This window comes from Penaeus chinensis, chromosome 8, assembly GCF_019202785.1.
Source record: "Penaeus chinensis breed Huanghai No. 1 chromosome 8, ASM1920278v2, whole genome shotgun sequence".
Classification (NCBI taxonomy): Eukaryota; Metazoa; Arthropoda; class Malacostraca; order Decapoda; family Penaeidae; genus Penaeus; species Penaeus chinensis.
The window spans coordinates 42,176,929-42,186,928 of record NC_061826.1 but is presented as its reverse complement, the minus strand read 5'-3'; the positions used below and the strand labels follow the sequence as shown (position 1 = coordinate 42,186,928).

The window sequence follows — 10,000 nt, the reverse complement described above, 5'->3', positions numbered from 1 at the left end:
AAAAATATTTTATTATTTGTACTACCTTATAATCCCTTGAACAACATGGATGGTGAGCAAAATCGAATAGTATTGAAACTGACATGTATATGTGTTTATATATACATATATAAGTTTATTTATATCTTATATATACATATAGATATGCATGTATATATCATTGATATAAATATATATTAATATGTACATAAATACATATAAACATGCACACACACATATATATATATATATATATATATATATATATATATATGTATATGTATATATATATACGACATATATCTGTAGGCACATATTTGTGCATGTATTTATATATTTATATGAATATATACATATATAAACGACATATGTCTATGTATAAATATACAAATACATATAATATAGATCTGTGTAAGTGGGTATGTATTCATGCACATATATGTATATATATATATATATATATATATATATATATATATATATATATATATGTGTGTGTGTGTGTGTGTGTGTGCGTGTTTTTTTGTGTACAGTGTGAATTATAGATATACAAACATATATTTATACACATACATGTAAGTATACATATATATACATATATATTTAAATAGGCAAACATATATATAAATATATATATATATATATATATATATATATATATATATATATATAAGCACTCAGAGACCCATGCATATGTATATTCACATATTATATATGTATATATGTATGGATATATATACACATCTATATATAAATGTGTATATGTACATATACTATATGTATATTCAAGTATATATATATATATATATATATATATTGTAACAATCCCGCTTGTAGTACAGTGCAGTACAGCGTAGGTTGATAGTTTATGTAAAATTAAGCTTTAAGATGTCTAGGGGAAGCAGCGGAATATTTACAAGTAATGAGAATAGCTTATATTAGAGCTTATAAATGAATATCAAGTATATATCTGAAGTTCGTAAAGTTTGTAGCTTTTACTATTTTCTTGAATTTATACGTTTATAAATAATCATCAACTGTATTTTTGAGTCACTAGTTATTATGAAGTTATTATTTAGTATTCTTTTGTTAAATAGTTATCTTTCTATTACTTATTCCAAAATTATTTAGGGTTTCCAGTAATAGTCTTAGGTTATCATGGTAGTTTCTTAGTAGTCTTAGGTTATCATTTCACAGTAGGTTTATTTAAATTGAACAATATTTCACAAGTTTAATTATTTAATTAATTATATTCCACACAACAAAACAATAAACATTATAAACAAATGAAAATATATTGAAGATAAATAGAATTTCTTTTACAATTCTAACGGCGATTTAATACACTCGTTTTTTCCCAGAAAACCGGATTACCGCATAACAACAATAACACAACTTATTTCCTTATGTTTCACCTCATACCCTAACACAGACAAAGTATATACTTCACCAGTATACTTAGATGTAACCAAGGTTCCAATTTCAAAAGTTAGTCCACCGTGTACCCGTGTACCTGGGAGTGAATGGAGCAATGGCCGCTCAGTCGAGACTCACGTTTTCAGTCCACGTCGCCCCCCAGGTAGACTGCTGCGCCCTCCGCTTCGAACCTCGGATTCACGAATCCTCATGCTCAACGCACAATACGCACAATACTTTCGAACGCACTTTAATGTCACTTTGGTACGCACAGGCCGTAAATTAGGAGAGATTGTAATAATATATATATATATACTATGTGTACATAGATATATGTGTATATGGATATGTATGTAAAATGTATGTATATTTGTACATACAAGAATAGATAGATGTGTATATATATATGCATACAATGTGCATACGCATATTATATATGTACATATAATCATATATAAATATATATTTATATTCATATATGCATTCACACACATATATGTGTGTGCGTGAATGAGAGTGTGAATGTGTGTGTGAGTGTGTTTGTGTATGTGAATCTGCTAGACATCGAAGTATATATATTTATATATATATATATGTATAAAAATATGTATGATATATATACGTATATATCTTATCATGCAATATGTATATATATTTTTAATATATTTATATATGTTTGTGTGTACACCCAACACACACACATATATAGGGAAACAGAGATGAATTGGTTGATTTACAATGAACCAAATTTGTGACACACTTTGGATATACCATCACCTAGATGAGAGATAAATGTGTGTGGATACCACATCCTGACTGGATTGGTTTCCTTTATATGTATTTACTAGTCTTGCTAGCGATGTTCAAGGGATTATAAAGTAGTATAAATAATAAAATACTTTTCTCACATTTTGAATCTTTATTTCACGTATTTATAATGATAATTTAGACAGCATTAGCCAGGACCCAGTCAACGAAATAAGCAACCTCGGTGTAGACGCCAGGGTAGTTGGGACGGGCACAGCCGTAGCCCCAGGACACGATGCCGGCCAAGTAGGGGGAGCCGGTGTCAGAGCAAACCATGGGACCGCCAGAGTCACCCTGGCACGAGTCCTTGCCGCCCTCGGGCACTCCGGCACAGATCATGGAGTCATCAACGTCGTTCTGGCCATAAGCATCGCGACAGTCGGCGTCAGACACGACGGGAACAGACACCTTCTGGAGGACACTGGGGGAGCTTCCTCCTTCAGACAGAGCGCCCCAGCCCGACACGATGCATTCACCTGAGGCAGCGTGACCTGCTTCGGGAAGAGCAATGGGGCCCACGTAGTCGTTGAAGGTCAGAGGCTGAGACAGCTGGAGCAGGGAGATGTCGTTGCTGATGGTGAAACCGTTGTAGTCCTCGTGTTGGATGATCTTGGAAAGGATGATCGTCTGCTCGTTGCCCTCATCCACATTCCTGTTGTGCTCTCCAGCAACAACCTGTTGTCAACACAAATGGATTCATAAAGGAATTTGCAACAGAAAAGTTAATATGTTAATGCATTTTCTCCCCTAAAACAGGGCTTCTGGAATGGATGCAAGACCCACCTGAAGGTAATCGGGGTTGTTCATGTCCTCGCCCTGGACGCAGTGGCCGGCGCAGATGGCCCAATTTTCGTTGTAGATGGAGGCGCCGCAAAAGTGGAAGGCGAAGCCGAAGGAGACGTCCTGGAAGCTGAGCTGGTAAGGAAGCTCACCAGGAGTGACGTCAGTTCCTCCGACGATCTTGTTGAGACCGCGGCGGAAGGTGGGCTTCCTGGAGGGGGCGGCTGGGGAATGACAACACGAAATGTTACTTTCTTCAAGAAGTGACAGATAATGCTATCACTACTTTTATAAAGAGCTAGCGATTCCCTTATTTATATTCATTAATATTTCAATATTCTTCACTTGTGTGTGCATATGTATTCAAATGCACACGTATGCATTATATATGCAGCATATTGCAGACCAGTTCCGCGAAGGGGAGAATAAATACAGAGGACAACCATTCAAAACATAACTGACACCCCATCCCCCTTTCCCTGCAGCATGCAGGCTAAAAACAATTCAAAGGAAACGCGACCTACCGAGGGCCCCGGCGAGGAGCAGGCACAGCACTACAGCCTTCATGGTCGGTCACTGGTGCAGAGGGGAGGCCGCGACGTCAATTTATACCGACAGCCAGTACCATTGCAGGTTATCGCGTCCCTGTGGGATTTTCCCCAAACATGCTCACTGACTTGCCTCACTTTATGGCTAATTTTCCATATGAATTACTAAGGTCATTGTCATTATTATTATTAATAATATAATTTTATTTTTTATTATCACTATTGATACCATTGCCATCAGTCATATTGTTATTATTATCATAACCATTATCCCTATTATCATTAATATTACTGGTAGTGGTATCATTGTCATCAGCATCATTGCTATTAGTATTATCATTAGTATTCATTATTATCACAACTATTAGTATTATTGCTGTTATCATTGTCATTGTCGGTGGGTTCTCATTATTATCATTATTTTTGTAGATATTGCTTTTGTTACAGCAAATACTTCTGTCAATTTACATCTTAATGCATAGCGTCCTGTTCTTAATTCACAGTTGTGAGGGACTTTTAAATAGAATGTCAGTGGTGAATGACGCCCAGTTAATACAAGTTCTTGTAATATGGAAGGTTGAATTTGATGTGAAAAGTAGAAAAAAAGAAAAAGAAACAAAAAAGTGCTTATAAAGGAACACTATTAGTTTCTTCCATAATCAAATCACGATTAAAATCATAGCGCTTCCTCTTTATTTGTAACTTTGAAAAGGCTGATAAAGACCAAAAATTTGCTAAATGATTTTCACTTGGTACCAATGAATAAACTTACACAAATATATGCGCAAACTTTTGTACACATAAGCAGAAATGAATGGAATAAGGAAAGATGATGTGAATTCAATAATCGTTTGCTGTATGCAATATATATATATTTTTAATAATTCTACACAATTATTCAGAGTTTCCAGTTAAGCTGTTGGCACTTAACGAAAATATGTATTTCAATCATTATAAAGACATTTGGTTTCATGGATCTTGCTACTTCTTTTAGGTGAACACAGAAATGATAGTGATCTTTTTGCTTGAAATAGATCCAACGAGTTTGAAAGTCAGAGTGATAATGATACCAGTCACTATGGTATACGTATTGTTATCTTCAGAAACTAGGGTGTAAGGACTCGTTTCCTGTATACTTTGACAATGAAATCCCTATTTATCGCCCTCGAAATTTTTGAAAAAAGGATATATATTTTTCTTTATTTTGGTAGCCTAATAAGAACTTTCGTAAATCAAGAAACCTCTGAAAGGGGATTTCCAAGCTAGATGCCGGCAAGTAAGCAGCTGGGCGTGAGAAAAATGAGATGGACTGAGCAGATAACACTTTTCTACCTGGGCTCTTCGTCTTATATATAATTCCTTCGAGCTCCAGTTTCTCACCAGTGACCAGTCATGAAGTCCCTCGTGCTCTGCCTGCTCCTCGCCGGGGCCTTTGGTAAGTCAGATTACATTCCTTTGTTGTACTGACCTTTTGATAAGAGCCTGGGATAAATGTTTATACTTTTTTGGAAAAAAAGTGAAGAAAATTATGTGTCAGTAAGAAGTGAAGAGTGCAAGTCAATCGTATAAGCCGTCTTTTGCAAAGTGTACGAAAACCTTTCAAATCATATGTAATAAAACCCTACAAATGTCTACCATTACGTGAAAGAAAGTCCTACCTCAGACATGTTGAATGTCTTATGTATAACGAAAATCTAACGATAACTTCGCGTTTCCCAGCCGCCCCCTCCAAGAAGCCCACCTTCCGCCGCGGTCTCAACAAGATCGTCGGAGGAACTGACGTCACTCCTGGTGAGCTTTCTTACCAGCTCAGCTTCCAGGACGTCTCCTTCGGCTTCGCCTTCCACTTCTGCGGCGCCTCCATCTACAACGAAAATTGGGCCATCTGCGCCGGCCACTGCGTCCAGGGCGAGGACATGAACAACCCCGATTACCTTCAGGTGGGTCTCGCATCCATTCCAAAAGTCTTATTTTAGGGGAGAAAAAACATTAACACATTAATTTTTCTGTTGCAAATTGCTTTATGAATTCATTTGTGTTAACAGGTTGTTGCTGGAGAGCACAACAGGAATGTGGATGAGGGCAACGAGCAGACGATCATCCTTTCCAAGATCATCCAACACGAGGACTACAACGGTTTCACCATCAGCAACGACATCTCCCTGCTCCAGCTGTCTCAGCCTCTGACCTTCAACGACTACGTGGGCCCCATTGCCCTTCCCGAAGCAGGTCACGCTGCCTCAGGTGAATGCATCGTGTCCGGCTGGGGTTCTCTGTCTGAAGGAGGAAGCTCCCCCAGTGTCCTCCAGAAGGTGTCCGTTCCCGTCGTGTCTGACGCCGACTGTCGCGATGCTTATGGCCAGAACGACGTTGATGACTCCATGATCTGTGCCGGAGTGCCCGAGGGTGGCAAGGACTCGTGCCAGGGTGACTCTGGCGGTCCCATGGTTTGCTCTGACACCGGCTCCCCCTACCTGGCCGGCATCGTGTCCTGGGGCTACGGCTGTGCCCGTCCCAACTACCCTGGCGTCTACACCGAGGTTGCTTACTTCGTTGACTGGGTCCTGGCTAATGCTGTCTAAATTATCATTATAAATACGTGAAATAAAGATTCAAAATGTGAGAAAGTATTTTATTATTTGTACTACCTTATAATCCCTTGAACAACATGGGTGGTGAGCAAAATCGAATATTATTGAAATTGACATGTATATGTGTTTATATATACATATATAAGTATATTTATATCTTATGTATACATATAGATATGCATGTATATATCATATATATACATATATATTAATATGTACATAAATACATATAAACATGCATATATATGTATATACGACATATATCTGTAGACATATTTGTGTATGTATTTATATATATATATATATATATATATATATGAATATGTACATATATAAGCAACATATGTCTATATGTATAAATATACAAATATATATAATATAGATATGTGTAAGGGGGTATGTATACATGCACATATATGTATATATATATATATATATATATATATATATATATATATATATATATGTATGTATGTATATATATATATATATATATATATATATATATGTATATAAATATATATATGTATGTGTGTGCGTGTTTTTTGTGTACATGTCTGAATTATAGATATACAAACATATACATACACCTATATATATTTACATATATATACATATATGTAAGTTTACATATATATAGATATATGTATTTAAATATGCAAACATATATATATATATATAAACTCTCAGAGACCCATGCATATATATTTTCAAATATTATATATGTATATACGTATGGATATATACATATATATATATATATATATATAAATGTATATATATATATATATACATATACTATATGTATATTCAAATATATATATACCTATATTATATGTACATAGATATATGTGTATATGGATATGTATGTACAATATATGTATATTTGTACATACAAGAATAGATAGATGTGTTTATTTATATGAATTTACACATACGTATATATGTATACATACAATACGCATGCGCATATTATATATGTACATATAATCATATATAAATATATATTTATATTCATAAATGCATTCAAACACATATGTGTGTGTGTGTGTGCGAGAGAGGGTGAATGTGAGTTTCAGTGTGTTTGTGTGTGTGAATGTGCTAGACATCGAAGTATATATATTTATATATACATATGTATGATATATATATAGGTATATATCATATCATGCAATATGTATATATATTTATAATATATTTATATATGTTTGTGTGTACATCCAACACACATATATGCATAGGGAAACAGAGAGATGAATTGGTTGATTTACAATGAACCAAATTTGTTACAAATTTTGGATATATCATCACCTAGATGAGATAACAGTGTGTGTGGATAGCACATCCTGACTGGATTGGTTTCCTTTGTATGTATTTACTAGTCTTGCTAGTGATGTTCAAGGAATTATAAGGTAGTACAAATAATAAAATACTTTCTCACATTTTGAATCTTTATTTCACGTATTTATAATTATAATTTAGACAGCATTAGCCAGGACCCAGTCAACGAAGTAAGCAACCTCGGTGTAGACGCCAGGGTAGTTGGGACGGGCACAGCCGTAGCCCCAGGACACGATGCCGGCCAGGTAGGGGGAGCCGGTGTCAGAGCAAACCATGGGACCGCCAGAGTCACCCTGGCACGAGTCCTTGCCGCCCTCGGGCACTCCGGCACAGATCATGGAGTCATCAACGTCGTTCTGGCCATAAGCATCGCGACAGTCGGCGTCAGACACGACGGGAACGGACACCTTCTGGAGGACACTGGGGGAGCTTCCTCCTTCAGACAGAGCGCCCCAGCCCGACACGATGCAGTCACCAGAGGCAGCGTGACCTGCTTCGGGAAGGGCAATGGGGCCCACGTAGTCGTTGAAGGTCAGAGGCTGAGACAGCTGGAGCAGGGAGATGTCGTTGCTGATGGTGAAACCGTTGTAGTCCTCGTGCTGGATGATCTTGGAAAGGATGATCGTCTGCTCGTTGCCCTCATCCACATTCCTGTTGTGCTCTCCAGCAACAACCTGTTGTCAACACAAATGATTTCATAAAGGAATTTGCAACAGGAAAGTTAATGTGTAATGCGTTTTCTCCCCTAAAACAGGGCTTTTGGAATGGATGCGAGACCCACCTGAAGGTAATCGGGGTTGTTCATGTCCTCGCCCTGGACGCAGTGGCCGGCGCAGATGGCCCAATTTTCGTTGTAGATGGAGGCGCCGCAGAAGTGGAAGGCGAAGCCGAAGGAGACGTCCTGGAAGCTGAGCTGGTAAGAAAGCTCACCAGGAGTGACGTCAGTTCCTCCGACGATCTTGTTGAGACCGCGGCGGAAGGTGGGCTTCCTGGAGGGGGCGGCTGGGGAATGACAACACGAAATGTTAATTTCTTCAAGAAGTGACAGATAATGCTATCACTACTTTTATAAAAAGCTAGCGATTCCCTTATTTATATTCATTAATATTCCAATATTCTTCACTTGTGTGTGCATATGTATTCAAATGCACACGTATGCATTATATATGCAGCATATTGCAGACCAGTTCCGCGAAGGGGAGAATAAATACAGAGGACAACCATTCAAAACATAACTGACACCCCATCCCCCTTTCCCTGCAGCATGCAGGCTAAAAACAACTCAAAGGAAACGCGACCTACCGAGGGCCCCGGCGAGGAGCAGGCACAGCACTACAGCCTTCATGGTCGGTCACTGGTGCAGAGGGGAGGCCGCGACGTCAATTTATACCGACAGCCAGTACCATTGCAGGTTATCGCGTCCCTGTGGGATTTTCCCCAAACATGCTCACTGACTTGCCTCACTTTGTTGCTCATTTTCCATATGAATTACTAAGGTCATTGTCATTATTATTATTAATAATATAATTTTATTTTTTATTATCACTATTGATACCATTGCCATCAGTCATATTGTTATTATTATCATAACCATTATCCCTATTATCATTAATATTACTGGTAGTGGTATCATTGTCATCAGCATCATTGCTATTAGTATTATCATTAGTATTCATTATTATCACAACTATTAGTATTATTGCTGTTATCATTGTCATTGTCGGTGGGTTCTCATTATTATCATTATTTTTGTAGATATTGCTTTTGTTACAGCAAATACTTCTGTCAATTTACATCTTAATGCATAGCGTCCTGTTCTTAATTCACAGTTGTGAGGGACTTTTAAATAGAATGTCAGTGGTGAATGACGCCCAGTTAATACAAGTTCTTGTAATATGGAAGGTTGAATTTGATGTGAAAAGTAGAAAAAAAGAAAAAGAAACAAAAAAGTGCTTATAAAGGAACACTATAAGTTTCTTCCATAATCAAATCAAGATTAAAATCATAGCGCTTCCTCCTTATTTGTAATTTTGAAAAGGCTGATAAAGGCCAAAAATTTGCTAAATGATTTTCACTTGGTACAAATGAATAAACCTACACAAATATATGCGCAAACTTTTGTACACATAAGCAGAAATGAATGGAATAAGGAAAGATGATGTGAATTCAATAATCGTTTGCTGAATGCAATATATACCTATATATTTAATAATTCTACACAATTATTCAGAGTTTCCATTTAAAAACTTAAGAAAAGCTGTTGGCACTTAACGAAAATATGTATTTCAATCATTATAAAGACATTTGGTTTCATGGATCTTGCTACTTCTTTTAGGTGAACACAGATATTATACTGATCTTTTTGCTTGAAATAGATCCAACGAGTTTGAAAGTCAGAATGATAATGATACCAGTCACTATGGTATACGTATTGTTATCTTCAGAAACTAGGGTGTAAGGACTCGTTTCCTGTATACTTTGACAATGAAATTCCTATTTATCGCCCTCGAAATTTTTGAAAAAAGGATATATATTTTT

General features: G+C 36.7%; 4 protein-coding genes across 5 annotated transcripts in view; 2 read left to right on the top strand and 2 right to left on the bottom strand.

Annotated features, from left to right (window-relative positions):
* The window catches only part of LOC125028158 (trypsin-1-like), a 1,205-nt gene extending 1,200 nt beyond the window's left edge, over nucleotides 1–5 (top strand). Inside the window, exon 3 of the mRNA XM_047617521.1 lies at nucleotides 1–5. This exon is cut by the window's left edge and continues 578 nt beyond it. The gene's annotated coding sequence lies outside the window, so the exon portion shown is untranslated.
* Nucleotides 6–2,299: 2,294 nt separating this feature from the next.
* Nucleotides 2,300–3,641, bottom strand: LOC125028179 (trypsin-1-like). Its single transcript, XM_047617563.1, has 3 exons — nucleotides 3,507–3,641; nucleotides 2,986–3,206; nucleotides 2,300–2,877 (listed from the first exon to the last, which is right to left on the bottom strand). Exons 1-3 carry the CDS (start codon nucleotides 3,547–3,549, stop codon nucleotides 2,341–2,343), a joined length of 801 nt encoding a protein of 266 aa, XP_047473519.1. The 5' UTR covers nucleotides 3,550–3,641; the 3' UTR covers nucleotides 2,300–2,340.
* A 1,281-nt stretch (nucleotides 3,642–4,922) lies between these two features.
* Nucleotides 4,923–6,153, top strand: LOC125028160 (trypsin-1-like). Its single transcript, XM_047617523.1, has 3 exons — nucleotides 4,923–4,965; nucleotides 5,250–5,470; nucleotides 5,576–6,153. The coding sequence occupies exons 1-3, from the start codon at nucleotides 4,923–4,925 to the stop codon at nucleotides 6,110–6,112; spliced, it is 801 nt and encodes a 266-aa protein (XP_047473479.1). The 3' UTR covers nucleotides 6,113–6,153.
* A 1,407-nt stretch (nucleotides 6,154–7,560) lies between these two features.
* On the bottom strand, nucleotides 7,561–8,899 carry LOC125028163 (trypsin-1-like). 2 transcript variants are annotated; one of them, XM_047617527.1, is made up of 3 exons: nucleotides 8,765–8,899; nucleotides 8,244–8,464; nucleotides 7,561–8,136 (listed from the first exon to the last, which is right to left on the bottom strand). In XM_047617527.1, exons 1-3 carry the CDS (start codon nucleotides 8,805–8,807, stop codon nucleotides 7,600–7,602), a joined length of 801 nt encoding a protein of 266 aa, XP_047473483.1. In that variant the 5' UTR covers nucleotides 8,808–8,899; the 3' UTR covers nucleotides 7,561–7,599. The 2 variants fall into 2 exon arrangements, with proteins under 2 accessions (XP_047473483.1, XP_047473484.1); XM_047617528.1 differs by lacking the exon at nucleotides 8,765–8,899 and adding an exon at nucleotides 8,647–8,701.
* Between the last annotated feature and the right edge of the window lie 1,101 nt (nucleotides 8,900–10,000).

Excerpts from the sequence above, each read along its gene's own strand:
- LOC125028179 (XM_047617563.1), bottom strand. The coding sequence starts at position 3,549 with ATGAAGGCTGTAGTGCTGTGCCTGCTCCTCGCCGGGGCCCTCG. Across the intron at positions 3,207-3,506 it reads GCTCCTCGCCGGGGCCCTCG|CCGCCCCCTCCAGGAAGCCC; the intron begins GTAGGTCGCGTT and ends GTCATTCCCCAG. Across the intron at positions 2,878-2,985 it reads ACAACCCCGATTACCTTCAG|GTTGTTGCTGGAGAGCACAA; the intron begins GTGGGTCTTGCA and ends TGTTGACAACAG.
- LOC125028160 (XM_047617523.1), top strand. The coding sequence starts at position 4,923 with ATGAAGTCCCTCGTGCTCTGCCTGCTCCTCGCCGGGGCCTTTG. Across the intron at positions 4,966-5,249 it reads GCTCCTCGCCGGGGCCTTTG|CCGCCCCCTCCAAGAAGCCC; the intron begins GTAAGTCAGATT and ends CGCGTTTCCCAG. Across the intron at positions 5,471-5,575 it reads ACAACCCCGATTACCTTCAG|GTTGTTGCTGGAGAGCACAA; the intron begins GTGGGTCTCGCA and ends TTGTGTTAACAG.
- LOC125028163 (XM_047617527.1), bottom strand. The coding sequence starts at position 8,807 with ATGAAGGCTGTAGTGCTGTGCCTGCTCCTCGCCGGGGCCCTCG. Across the intron at positions 8,465-8,764 it reads GCTCCTCGCCGGGGCCCTCG|CCGCCCCCTCCAGGAAGCCC; the intron begins GTAGGTCGCGTT and ends GTCATTCCCCAG. Across the intron at positions 8,137-8,243 it reads ACAACCCCGATTACCTTCAG|GTTGTTGCTGGAGAGCACAA; the intron begins GTGGGTCTCGCA and ends TGTTGACAACAG.